General features: G+C 39.7%; 1 protein-coding gene across 1 annotated transcript in view; it reads right to left on the bottom strand.

Annotated features, from left to right (window-relative positions):
- LOC139734081 (Kv channel-interacting protein 4-like) overlaps positions 1-12,021 on the bottom strand; it is a 78,249-nt gene extending 66,228 nt beyond the window's left edge. Inside the window, exon 1 of the mRNA XM_071644895.1 lies at positions 11,928-12,021. Within this exon, the coding sequence (XP_071500996.1) occupies positions 11,928-11,958 (31 nt within the window). The 5' untranslated portion in view covers positions 11,959-12,021. The remainder of the gene's footprint in view (positions 1-11,927) is intronic.
- Positions 12,022-14,656: the final 2,635 nt, after the last annotated feature.

Raw genomic sequence — 14,656 nt, 5'->3', positions numbered from 1 at the left:
TTACAACATATCATTAAAAAGAATGCCTACTTCACGACAAAGTAAGTACTGTTATTTTCTAGGACAGTAAAGAAAAGATAAGAATCAGGTAATATGGTGAGATCAAAGAAACAGAAAGACTGGAGGAGGGATGAGAGAAGGAGAGACAAGGTGACTGCATCAGTTTCACAATCTACAAGTGTCACTGTTATGTAAGACAGTACATTATCCTAACACGAGTTTTTATTGAGTATCTTTTTTTTTCTTAATTTCATGCAATTCACATATTACAATTACAAAAAAGTGGATGAGCCTAATCCTTTTTTTTTTCAATTCTAAATGTGTACAATACATACTGTATAAATCATACACTTCATATCCATCATTGCACAATAATAAAGCATTTTCAAGAAAACTGATGAAAATGCAATACATTAGAAGGAAGTATTAGACAAAATACATAAACAACAAACTTGCAAACTCTCACAGACAACACACACAGAGACACACACACATACACACACACACACACACACACACACACACACACAAAGGACAGTGTAATGCCCTCTGGGCAAGACCCGACTGACAAGGCCCCTCCGAATGTTCTTTATTGTGCCCAAATGGGTCGTTGCGCGTCACTCCGTGGGGGCAGTGTCCAGACATGTTTGGTACCTGATCTGCATTCAAGCTTTGAACAGGGGGTGGGGGAGGGTGAGGGGTGAGGGGTGATCAGAGCAGACTTTTATGGCAACTCACCATATTGACTGATAAACTTTGGAAACTTTTCTGTTCTACACACAAGCATATTTAGAATACTTTAAGAACTGTAGGCAAAAATAACAAAAAATCATTAATGCATTTTGATTGTTTTTAATTCCAGTCAAGGGGGGATTTTATATTTTGATACATAACTACTAAATTTCAGATATATCATGCTGTATACTCTTACAAAATTTTAGATGGTGAACCTCTAGTAGAGGGGTTCTACTGTTAAATGCTGACTCAATGTGGTATTGGTTGGGCATCATAGATGCAGTTTGTCACAAATGTTGACTTTATCAATAAATGAATCCATATGAACATTTATATGAGTGTATGGAATTTTTAGGGCATAAAGTCAGTAAATAACATCTGGACAATGAGGTACCTACTGCTGACACAAATCATATCTATTTAGATCATAATTATCATAATTACTACTACTACTGCTGTAATTTTTATCGTTATCATTATTAATGCCTCTGTGAACAATATCAAATATCATTTTCATTGTCATTTTCCACTATCATACGGCATCTGTACCATAAGTCATATCTAATAAAATCACAAACATACAATACAATATTTGAACAATATATGTACCAGTAAATCACAGATTGCAGACACATAATCTTTCAGAAATGTTTTAGCATCTCTGCTTCATACAATCAATCCAAATTACTGCTCCCTATCCCCCCCCCCCACCTCCGCGCCTTCTGCTCTACACATGAGCATCAGTAGTCTATAATTCCTTCAATCACTCATACAAAATGAACTGGCCCAGCGTGGGTTGACCTTGCAGGAGCCCAAATCTGCGCATGTACCGCTGTGCATGCGACTAAATGGCACGTTTTTGGGGAGTGCATTGAATATGATCTGTTGTCAGCAAGTTACTGGGCATAATTAGAGCGATATTTCACACCAAAACAGGAGGTGCACTGGACGTATCACTGCCCATATTTCCTAGCTGTCTCTTGCATGTATGCGAGGACTCCGGAGAATAGAGGAGGATAAGTAATAAGCCTACATGTGTGATTCTCTTCATTGTGATTGCATGGTCAAACTTGATGAGGATTCAGGCAAAAGCAGGATGTAAAATGGGTGCTACGATCACACAGCGCCACCATATCGACCTATCTCTCTCCATCTACATGACCATACCATTGGGATTTGAAATTTCATTAACTGGCAACCTGCAGGGGGAAAAAAAAAAGAATGAGAAAAGGGAGAAAAAAGCCAGTGACGGTGGCACAGAAGCATCTGAAACCCTACACTGCTTGACACGCACAGAGTTATCGGCGCAGGAGAGGTTGAATTATCCAGTGGGATGCGTTTCGCTCTGCTTGACTCTCTTGTATGCATCTTTACCACGATGGCTCGGGCGCTCTCCTCCTAACGTTTCAAGCGATGGGAGGGTGATGAGAAAATCACGCCTCATTCAGAATATTGAAGCACTTGAGACGATCGCATCTGTGGATTGTCAGTCCTTGCGATCAGAGTGACAATGGCAGATTGCATGAATCTTAAACTTCCTTGTCTAAGCAACTTCCATTAATAAAATAATTCAAATAATATATATATATATATATATATATATATATTTCTGTATTCATCTTTACATAGTGATGGCAAAAGCAATAATTATGATGATAATGTTGATTACAAAAAAAAATGGTATGAGCTACATTATTCCATGGTGTCCCTGAGCTTAAATGGATTATACCAGGACTGCAATTTATGTGTGAAGAAGATAGCGATAATGAAAACTGAAATCATGAAAATATCAATAATAACAAACACAACAATGATAGCATTAATTACAATGGATATCTAATCTGTAATGTCTGTGATTGATCAACTAGAAGGCAGACAAGATTTATCGCTCATTTTGAAATATTAAATCTAAAAGTCAGAGCAGTGAATACGACCGACAAGTGATGTAGGTATCAATAATGACTGGCTGCAAAGAAGTTAGAACAAGAAAAAGAATGAGAGAGAGGGGTTGCGAGCTCACTTGATGAAGCGCTTCTCCAAATGTGTTTTGACGGATTATTGGCAATTAACTGGAGCATGAAATCCATTTAACTATTTTTCGTGGCAGGGGCAGGTTGCACTTGATTTTCAATTCACAGTCCTGCGATTCATCAGCAGAGAGGATAGCTTGAAATCTGGAGGGTCGTGTCAGGGACCTCTATCACTGCCTTTTTCCTGCAAAGGGTGCACTTTTTTGTGTCTGGTTGCTTATCTAAGACAGAGGGTGAGGGAAGTGATGCTTATTTTTCTTTCTTCGTGTCGTAACTTTATGAAACTCTCATGGCTGTTGGTTTGAATTAACTCTATCCAGCAGAGTTGTCCTGAACACGGAGCAGAATAGACTTTCTTTCTCTTTTTTTCTTCACTTTAGAAAGGCACAGAATGAATGAGAGTCAATCACAGCTCATCTTGCAGGAGTAGATTCCATATTTTTCACTCGAGTTTTGCCCACTGCATGGCTTTTCACTTGCATGCCAGGCACGTTTCTCGTGCGTCAGACGGAAATTAGTGAAAAAGTCGATTAGCAAGTTCTGAGAATGCGTATCAAGAAAGCAGTGACTCTAATTTTTGGTCATTACACTGAGATGACATTTATAAGTAGTCCCTTGGGATTTCTTTGTTTCTCTGTCCGTGGCTCCAGGCTGGAAAGCATATGCAGTATGTCCCCCCCCCCCCAAAAAAAAAAAAAGATTACAGTTGGATTTTTGCATTGATAACTTTCAATATGATTAAACTGTCTGGGTGCTATTTCAGAGTCTTAAGATATAACATCTTACCTATATTTTGCAGAAAACTCCAGTTAATTTGGTTAAGTGGTTACAGAGAAATGTGGATCGTTGTAAAGCATATCATGGGTCTGATTCTTCCAACTCTTGGAGCTGCATATTAATGTGTGAACACAATGGACAGAACTTGGAAGGAAGGGATTCCTGACATGCTTTACAAAAATCCTCATTTTTCGGTGGGGGGGGGGGGGGGGAAGGGGGTGATGGGGAAGATGAGGAGAAGGGGGAAATAAAAGAGGACAAGGATGGTAGGGTCTCATGTGTTCTGATGAAAAGGTGACCACACCCACCCTACCAACCATCACTACATGATTGCATGCTGTGTTTCAAGTGTGTGGACATTCTGTACAAGAAGGTAACCACAAGTCACGAGTCAGCCATAAGTTCAACTTTATTTTTTTTCCTTTGTTTACACAAGATGCCATGAAGAGCAGTTTTGTCCTTGTTTAGCTCTGTCACTGTCACTATTCAACCTATCCAAACATTATGTTTAAATGGTGTTTTGAGATGATGGCGTGCAGCAGGCTGATATTTTGCTCCAAGCCTAGATTACCTACATGTCTCCTGAAACCATCTACATCCACCATGACATATTTTTAATGGACACTAACTACTTGCGCTCAAGGAAAAATGGTAAACTACCTGTCAACCACACATGACTCCCGTCTTTGCCACGTCAATCTGCGGCACAATCAAATTACAATGTGTATAAACTACACAAAGGAGAGTACACTTTCTGCTTCTTGTCCTTAAAATAGACGTATGTGACAAATTGCTTCTTTCAGTGCAGAAACTCCTATGTGCCAAAGGGAGAGGAGGAAAAAAAAATGAAGTCTATAAAGCTCAGTTGCCAACTTACGAGTACTTGGAGGAGAGGAAAAAAACAAAAATTGCCAGAATGTGCCACAATCGAATTGAATAAGGATTTAATTGCCAGAGTCTGATCCATGAGGGGGGAGAATTGGCAAATATATTCAAAGCGGTGAGTAGAATTTCTAGTATATCTCTCGCGACCGAACGACTGTGGGGGTAACTTTCGAGCCGGGTGGGCACGTCTTATTTGATTAGACACGACAACGGGCACGGACCGCCTGTCTGCATCACGTGTCAGCTTCAAGAGATTGGAAATGACATTGATGATTTGTGAGGTGCACTTGGATGTGTGGGGGGGGGGGAAGAAAAATATCCGACAGCAACAACTGCATCATACCGCAAGAAAGTTCACCAGCAGACAACTGCAGTAGAATGTTCAGAATAGAACCCAGTGAGGAAAATGTAAAGATAGTAAATATGGGGTACCTGGATAATATGAAGTCTATATCGTGTATGGAATGTATTCTAGTGATAAGGCAGTGTGTGAGGGTAGAGGAGAAAGTTGAAGGAGTTCTGAAATAGTGGAAAAAAACAAAATAAAAAACCATCCTTATGGGAAGAGACAGAGAGGCTGATATATGATTGACTGTGACTTGCAGAACATTTATGTGACACGTATAAGAAACCAGCTTATTGCATTGTGGAACAATTAATGAGCCAGCTGATGTACACTGTATGGCAACTTATGGCTCATGATCTTTCGGCAGTAAATTTGTTTCCATTGCACTTGCCTACACAAGATGCTCCATCGTATGTCACTGAGATGTGTATCTCACGCAAAACACAAATGGTGCATCTTACCGAGATCCCTCGACTCAACAAGATCCTCCCCACCCCCCGTTCCTCTGATGTGTGTCGATTGATGAGATGCCATGTAGACACATAATGGAATCATACATCATACTTGACATCATAATGGTGTAATGAATCTGATTCACTTGATTAGGGGGTAGGGGGATAAATCATGTAAATACCGTAATCAACTATCATATCACAAATCACTGCAAAGTCCACTACACATTCTCCCCTACAACAAGTAAAACTTAATCAGCATACATTTTTTCCCCCTCGATATGGCAAGTATTAATACAAAGGGGAGCTGGACCATATGAAAGTCAGTATGGCACATGTTGACTTATGCCCCTGTAGCCTTCAACAGCTAGGCACAAAACTTATTTGAAGCAGACCTAATTGTACGGATAGATTATACGGAAATGGACCTAATTCTTCTCTAGGGTAATGATTCAATCCTCGTTGTTGACGGCCATCAGCCATGATATTAAACTTCTCTACCTCTTCTTCATCTGAATTAAGGTGACAACATCACACGGTAGCCATGGGGTTGTACCTTATGTGGGTACGACACCCAGTATAATCATGTGACCACAACTGCCCTACGGTGATTTCCCAGGGACGGTGCATGCCGGCTCCCATATTGGTTACAAAAACAAATCTCAATCCATATATAGTATAGCTCAGTTGGACTACGACGCAAAGGTCCCCCCGAGAAAACCAATGATGTTAAGGGGTCGTCGCGGGGGTGAATAAACTCAGGTATGTATAGGCACAGCCACACTTCCCCTACACAAGCAGGTGTCTTAATGGGTATGAGTTCATCGACTAAATGGAGTTCCTGACTCTAATCCCTCTGAAATCCCCTCCAGGAGAATGCGGTCTCATCAGGTTGAACATCTTCTTTTCCTGCAAAGTTGTCTCTGCACATGCAATTGCAAACACGATATCGTCTACTGTTTTTGTAGCGTGCAGGGCATGGGACAACTTTCTTTTTTCGTCTAAACTGGAGTGTCAACGGCCGAATGTATAGAAAAGCTTTTCAGCGCCTTGGGCTATTTCCATGCCCGTGGGCGCTATAATTTCCGGTACCACATACACAGGGAGATTATATCCTCTAATACCCTCAGATGAGATTCCATGTCCCATGATACAGGAGACATTTCGAGAGAGAAAATAGCCTCAACTCAAGACCCGCATATATGTGACCCGCTACAACAAAAGGATCCTTAAGTTGTTGGAGGTCGATTTTCTGAAAATGATATGACATTGTTCCCTTACTCTAACCCTTTAACTTAATATATAACATGACTCATAAAAATACTTGGTTGCAGAGATATCAATGATTTTAAGAGAGCATGTCACGTGGTTGAAGAAATCGGCATTTCGAGAAAACCACCGTCAAAGTTTTCCTTTCGATGCAATCATGATCAAGGGGAGGTTGAACAGTTTTCACCTCTGGACAATAGAAGGTATAACCCTAGCAACCTCCGTGATGTGAATTCAAGCCTAGTGCCAGCGGTCTAACACCAGTGACTGGGCATTGTGTGAGCTTTACACTTCGGTTCCCTCGTTGCTAGGGCGCTAAATCCAAATCTTCGGACACGTTTCTGTTCTGTTGAAACTCAAAAAATCATGGCCCAGAAAAAAGCTAATTCCTTTCCATTCCTTTGATCATTTAGCTTCAAAATTTTGGCAGATGATATACGAAACATAAGAGTACACAATTATGTCAAAAACAGAAAGTCGATGGTTTTGGCCGATTTTGCTGACCTCACTTAAAGCTTGATTTTCTCGGCTCAGCCATCAGCGACTTTAGGATCCTTTTGTTGTGGCGGGTCACATACTGCATCCTCTAATACACTCAGATGAGATTCCATTTAACATGATACAGGAGACATTTTGAGGGAGAGAATAGCCTCAACTCAAGACTGGCACATATATGCTGGATTGGGCACTAGGTACGTATATCGGGCTTGAAGAAAGACTAGACTGAATGATGCATCAGCTGTACTGATTTGAGATACTGGTATGAATGCACATCACTGCTAAGATGTGGGGTGAGAGCAGGATGACTGGGTAGCATTGAAATAGAATTGATGTCATATGCACAGCAAAGTAACCAATAGCCCATTTCACTTTAATTTGCTTACCAAGAAGTTTCCCATGGTAGCGTTTCACTGTTATTGCATTGTATACAATTGTTTTAAAAATAACAAGTATCTCTATTTGCATGTATTTTGTAACAGCCATTTTATCTGTACTGAAAATGAATTAGTTGTTTTACTAATATTGAAAATGTTATCTCCCTCTGTGCATCTACAGGAGGGTGAAGTTGCGTTCTAATGCTGATCACAAAGATCTTGGTAACTCAATTCCTGCGTACCTTCACAGTGCGGGAGTATACACATTAAAGCTGGATGATCGCCAAAACAAGCACACATTACGCATAACCCCGCATGTGATGTGAACCGGCATCTCCCCGCGCACATATGTACACAGTAGGTCAGACACGCCAAGATTTATGATGTTTACTATTTCACGTCCACGGACGCCACATGCATCTTCGCAACATTTGAGGAAGAAAGGGCAAGCAGCTTACGAGGAAACTGGGGTAAACTTCTGACCCCTTGGTGTGACAAACGGAAATAAATATCCACCGTTTTTGTGATGTGACGCACAAACCGCATGACAGTCATCTTCTCCAGAACAAATCAGACTGTAACGCAGCATTGATTGCCAGTGTCAAGATTCATTTCTATCAATTCTATTTACACTGTTACAACCACTCAGGATCAGCTATTGACTGAGGTAAGAAGAAGTGGCAGAGTATAGATTTTTGGAAACCGAAATTCTGTGGTCCCAAGTCATCACTCTACTGTGCTCACCTCAGCATAGATGTACATCATCCAAAACAGCTTGTATCTCTCAGATAGAGTAAAACAAGCATGGGTGGATTTCAATTGAATACACAGTATGTAGGTGTCAACAGACAAAAAAACTTCAGTGATACATGAGGCATGTATCTAAAGGGAGTCTTATTTCTTGTCATATGCAAATTGGATTCTCAGACCCAAAAGACTCAAAACTTCATTTCTGTAAGGCTACCCATCATCATAATTGGAAATACCTTCATTTTATAGCAACTTTTCTCAGTTATATTGCTATTGCTAAAATGAAGACAAATATTCCACTTTTGTTTACATTGCTTACTTAATGAAATCACATCATTTTTTTACCCTTTCCAAGTATATCTACAAGGAAAGTCTAAGAAATTGAAGATGATGGTTTTACATACCATATATGCTACTATCAACAGTAGTTTTTTTTTCAGATTTGAACAGATAAGGTTGCATTTCATACTGTTCATGATTTTGCCATGTTCACAATAACAACTTATATTCCTAAGCTGGGTTGGAATACTCTAGGCATGACTGTGGCTATATACACATATCACAAGTACCTACTGAACAAAAGTTTGTACTTTGTGTGTGTGTGTGTCTGTCTGTCTGTCTGTCTGTCTGTTTGTGTATGAAAGAATGATAGGGAAAGAAAGTGAGAGAAAGACAGATGGAGAGACAGACTCACAAACAGACAGACAGCGGGAAATTTACGCAGTACTATAGCTCATGTTTACGTCTTCCATGGGCAAAAACCGATTTGTGAAAAAATATATTCATGTCAGACGGCAGTAAATGTCAATGAAAGCCATAACATTTAAGGACACATCATGCTTCTTCACCAGATAACAGACATACATTTTTCAGTGAATGATAATGGCAAAATGCTGACTTTGCTGCAGAGTGACGCCCCGGGCTCCAGACTTGTTTGTGGAATTATGCATTAGAAGGCTAATCACATCATCGTTGCCATGGAGACGGGATGATTCACCTTGTTTTCTTGATGTTGTCGCTGGGTTTCAGAAGGCTCGGTGGTTTGCAGAAATCCTTCTTTCCATCTTGTGAAAAATTGTATGGATAGATATAGCTGAGTCTTTGTAGTGTTGTGGCATGAAAAAAAAAATTGTGGAATCAGAATACCACATTACTCTCTACATATTATCATATGCATATGAAAAACAAATATATATGTTTTTCTGTTCTTATTCTGTGGCATTTGTTTAACTTTTCAAACAGTTGCATGGATATCTTGAACAAAGACAGTGCTATGTCTTTACTTGCATTTGGTTTTATGCGAGAATAAACTGCAATTTGTTATGATGAAAAAACCACTGTCATGACAACGATATTGACATTTGAAGAGCATTTGCCCACATGATAACGTCAATAATAACATCACACCCATTATTAAAGATTACAAATAATAATGATGATAACAATAACAGCGATACTTATGATAATGATTGACGTAAACAGTGATGACGCATCCAAAATGACAATGCAGCGATAGTGGTATCAGTGCCGGTGAAAAATAGACAGGTATACAATGTATGCCAGCTGTAAAGCTGGATTTAATTAGGTGTTCAGTGAGTATGTTCACATCCGGGCTAGATTACAGGAGCCACTTCTGATCCTTGGCTGATCTTTCCTGTCAAGAAGTTTGACGAACTAGCGAGGCAGTTGACTGATACAGATTTTGATATGACTGACACATGATACTTCCTGTGACCTAGAGATGAGAGATGCAAAATACTGCACATATGCCGTATTATATTTCCTAGAGAGCATGATGTTTCACAAATTGGGACTTGTGTGACAATCTCAACCTTTGGTGGAATTTATTATCTCAGGAGCCAGAGTGACAAAAAGAAGCTCTTCATGTCTTGCCCCTTTTTAAGGATAGAAATTAGCCATGTCCGTCCTCAGGGTGACTATTCACTGCACTCAGGTTATGGGGGCAAAAATTTGATGAGTTGTCAGTTCTGGGGTCATCAACGGACTCATGAAATTGGCAAAGTAAAAACGCAGTGAAATCTACAGGGTACACAGTACCTCTTCTCTGACATGCACAGAGGAGAATCTTATCTTCCATGTTGAATTTGACATTTTGTGATTGATGTACTTAATGTGCCTCTAATGTGACCAGAGTGCAAAACATAATCAAGTATGCTGACGTAGAGTCTTATCATATGCATTTGCTTCACATTTTTGTAAGCACCAACCACCTTTCCTGTTTTGTGTGAGTCGTTTTGGAATACATTCACTCATCACTGACTTATCTACACACAGCACGGCTATGCTTATGTTGTGCACAGCAGAAGCAACAGAACATAACAAATGCACATCAATTTTGTATGTTCTTGCTTTGTGAAAAGTCATTGAACCACAACAAGTACAATGCATTATTACTCCATAATATATGCATGACATATTCGATCGTCCTTCACAACAATGCCTCAAAACAAAAGGGATACCAGGTAAGGGTTGTGAAAACAAGTTTCATTTTGCTTTTAGACATAACAAAATGTGTTCATCTTTATAATTCAAGTGTGGAAGTGTTGGATAGTGGAATGCACCATGCTTGGCCTTTGGTGAACACAGCCAGTCAACCATATGGTTTTAATGTGAAAAGGGGGTGTACATACCAGTAACTTCTTGAATATATTTGCCTCTCTAATGAAACGCATGACACAAACTGAAGGGATATGTGGCTGCCTATCATACCGCTCACTTTGGATATGTGGTATTCATTATCTACTACTTCATTAGCATAAAAATCAGGTGAATCACCTTACATAATTATACTGGAGAAAGCATCATCTAACTTCTAAGATAACTCTGTCAGATTTATCAGAGGACCCCATCCACCCTGAACAGTCCTTCAATCAAAATGCCAATGCATTCACACGACACTGTCTTCTTCTTGTTTTCATACTGTTGTTCATTCCATGGAAGACATGACATGAGGAACTCTTCTGGAACCACAAGCATACAGGCTGGTGATGAATTTAGGCACAATGATTATGCACGGCAGGTACTATCAATGATACTTAAGAGTCAATGTAGGACTAAAGACTGGAAATGTTCCATGCACCTACCCAAATACCAAACAGTACACTTGAATCATTGACAATTCAATCCGTACCTCCCCCCCGTGATCATCTGAGCTCATATCTTTGTGACTGGAATGCACAATGATGCATGGAGCTAGCAAACACATGACTTTCGTGTCATGATGTGTGTGCTTTGAATACATGCTTAATACAAGCAATATGCACATACAGTATGCATGTCATACACAGCAGCAGAGAAATATACAACACCACTAAACAATGTTGACAACATTACTACTCTCCCCCAGGAAAAACAAAAGAACAAAAGCAACAAAAAAAAAAACCGACAAACAAACAAAGTGGAAGTGCGTGGTTTAAAGGTAGTACTATTTATTTGGAAAACAATCTATTGGATTGTGTTGGTTGGTACGGAAGGGGAGGGGAGGGTACACTCATGCTACAGGTATAACACATCAAGCTGATAAAAGTAGATCCTTTCTATACTCAAGATGACATCATGTTGCTTTGTATACTCAAAGAAAATATGACAACCCTTTGACTCTCCATACTGAATGGTATCAATGACACAGGACTTTACAGACAAATGTCACACAAGCTTATCTGCAGTGTGAAGTGCTGTCATAATTTTTTGAGCAGAACTTTGTTTGGCTGGGAGAGTGGAGGGGGTGGGGCGGTGCTAAAAGACAGGGTACCACCTTTAAAGGGGGGTAATTTTAAGGAGGGTTTACCTTGACCAAGCGTTGCCAAGAAGGCGCCCATGATGCCGTGCTCGTTCACTACATGGAGAAAACTTGCCGTCGGCTGATCAGTGCGACCACCCTTCTGCTTTTCCACAGTGGCCCCCAAAAACAGACACACCGTCAGAGAGAAAGACTTTTTTTTTGTTGGAGGGGGAGGAACGAAGAAACACAAACAAGCGAGGAATTGTTTTGCGCCGTACCCCGCTTGACCAATGCCAACTGGCCACGGCTTCCAACCACATACAATGCCAGGCGGACGCACGCTGTTGCAGGATCTAATTCCGTCAGGTGGCTGCCGACTAGCGAAATTTCAAATTCGAGCAGATTTTGGGAGACGGAGATGTTGAATACATACCCAGCCACTCAGACATCACTCATTAGGAGGAAAGTCACATCATTACAAGAAATCTACCGGGAGGAGAAAGAATTGAAAAAAAATCAGAGACACTCATCACCCGATAAAGATCCTCCGATGATGTCGTTTATTTTGGAAATTCAACGCATCACCGTCACGGCTTGCAAGGCTGCGAACAGGGGAGGACAACAGGATGGTAGATGATTTACAATTGCTTGCATACCGCCATTAGACACGAACAAGCTACTTCTCTGTGTTAGCATGTGCATACAGAACAGTGTGTGTGTGTGTGCTGTGTATGACTCTGTGTGTGTGTGTGTGTGTTTGTGTGTGTGTGTGTGTGTTTGTGTGCGGAGGGGGAGTGTACAGCATTATCCACCTTGTGTTGGGCCCGATGGAGAATCAGCATGCGATTTCACTCGTCCTACTGCCATGAATGCACTGTCTTATTGCTGATGGAGGAGAGAACTTGTTTGTGGCTGGCAAGTCAGTCAGCCGCAGATCTTCATAACGATATGCAAACCGTTTTTTTGCCGCAAGCTCTAGGGGGGGACGACTCATGATATTATTCAACAGACAATATGTATTCTCTTACATCTCCCTCTATAGACATATATGTATCGAAACAGGTTGACCCTGATTAAAATTGTCAGAGGCCCAGTAAACACTGCCACACTCATCTAACTTTCCTTTCCTTTTGAGGAACTATATTTCTGTAATAGCCATGACACAATTTAAATAAATGGAAATGTCCTGATACTGAAATAAAACAAGGAGAAATGTCTTAATATTTTGACACAGATACAACAACAACAAAAAATATGGCTCTGATTCTAAGCAAATCGTTGGAAAATATACATTCTATTTTTGATTAGTTACTCATCCCTTTATCTATAACTCCTATATAACATGGAAACTAAAATATCCTTTGATATTGGCACCCTTTCTTCACTGGTATAAACTTATGTTTGTGTGCATGTTTTGTTTATGTCTGTTCTTATTTGTTTGTACACATATATGTGTGAACATACAGTTTTGTTCACATGTTTATTTTGGGGTTTGCTTGTTTGTCTATGTGCATGTGCTTTTATTTTGTGCATACACATGCTTGTTCATCTTTGTTTGTGTGAATGTTTGCATGTGTGTACAAGGACTGTAATTACATGCTTATTTGTGTGTGTGTGTGTGTGTGTGTGTGTGTGTCTGTCTGTCTGTCTGTCTGTCTGTGTGTCTGTGTGTGTGTGACAGTGATAATATACTGTAAAACGAGAAATGTTTGCATGCATTTTAATTTCGCGAATTTCGCGAGCGCCAAGATTCGCGAAATTAAAATGCACGCGAAATTTCTTATCTACACCATATGCATTGAACGCAAGAGGCAATTCGCGAAAATTTCTTGCCAAGAAAAAGGCCGTCGGCTCCAATTCGCGAAGATTTCGTGGCGCGAATATATCATGTTTTACAGTAGTGAATTTGCATGCATGATTGCAACATAGAATTTTAATGCACAGACCCAAAAATGGTTAATTCATGCAATAGGATAATGTGAAAAGAGAAGAATGTGGCAACCTGGAATGTGCAATTCAGAGAAAGGAAATAGAGAATATATTTGCCATATCAAAATCACATAAGAGTCTAGTCATTATCAAAATTTGAATGTTCACATAATCCTCCATAAAACAAAAGCAAAAAAAAAAAAAGAATTTCTATGTAAGAATTTCTATGTACTTGGGAACAACAGACAGTGAGATAATATGGGAAAGTTTGTTTTGTTGAGTTTAATTGATCATAGTTTTGGATGATTTTAACATTAAAAGCTAGAGTGAGTTCTTTAGGCATGGATTCTTTCTTTCCTATCAAACAGCTGGAAATTAATTTTCCATCCCCACAAGATCGTATCCAGCTATATACATATATAAACATGTATATATTATAGATTTCATTTTTCAGTTACTAAGAGTCATGAAAGGCAACAGATTGGGAATAAGCTAGCACTTGACCCATGGGAGAGAGAGAGGGGGGGGGGGGTTGTCTTTAAAAGAAAAACAAGTGTATAATTAGATTCAATGCATGGTATCTCAATACATAAACATTTCAATTTTTGTTTGTGTGCAGAAATATCAAAATTGGAATTCTCTGCAACATCTTTGCTACACATCGTCAAACAGGCACCAAGTTTTGCCAATAGATGATATGCCATGCTAATAGTCCTAACAAAAAGTTTGTATTTACTTGAATCTCTGCAGCATCCATCAAATTCACATCCTGCTGATGATCAGTACAAAATATAATGGGATACAGAGAAGTAAAACAAAATTCAGGCTTTAAGGTCATGAAAAATGGCACCTGCCATCTTGGAGGA

Source organism: Diadema antillarum, unplaced genomic scaffold (genome assembly GCF_040938485.1).
Source record: "Diadema antillarum isolate AM-2024a unplaced genomic scaffold, OU_Dant_1.0 seq00000508_RagTag, whole genome shotgun sequence".
In the NCBI taxonomy this organism is placed as follows: Eukaryota; Metazoa; Echinodermata; class Echinoidea; order Diadematoida; family Diadematidae; genus Diadema; species Diadema antillarum.
Note: the sequence above shows the minus strand (reverse complement) of the source record. Positions and strands in the feature narration are given on the sequence as shown.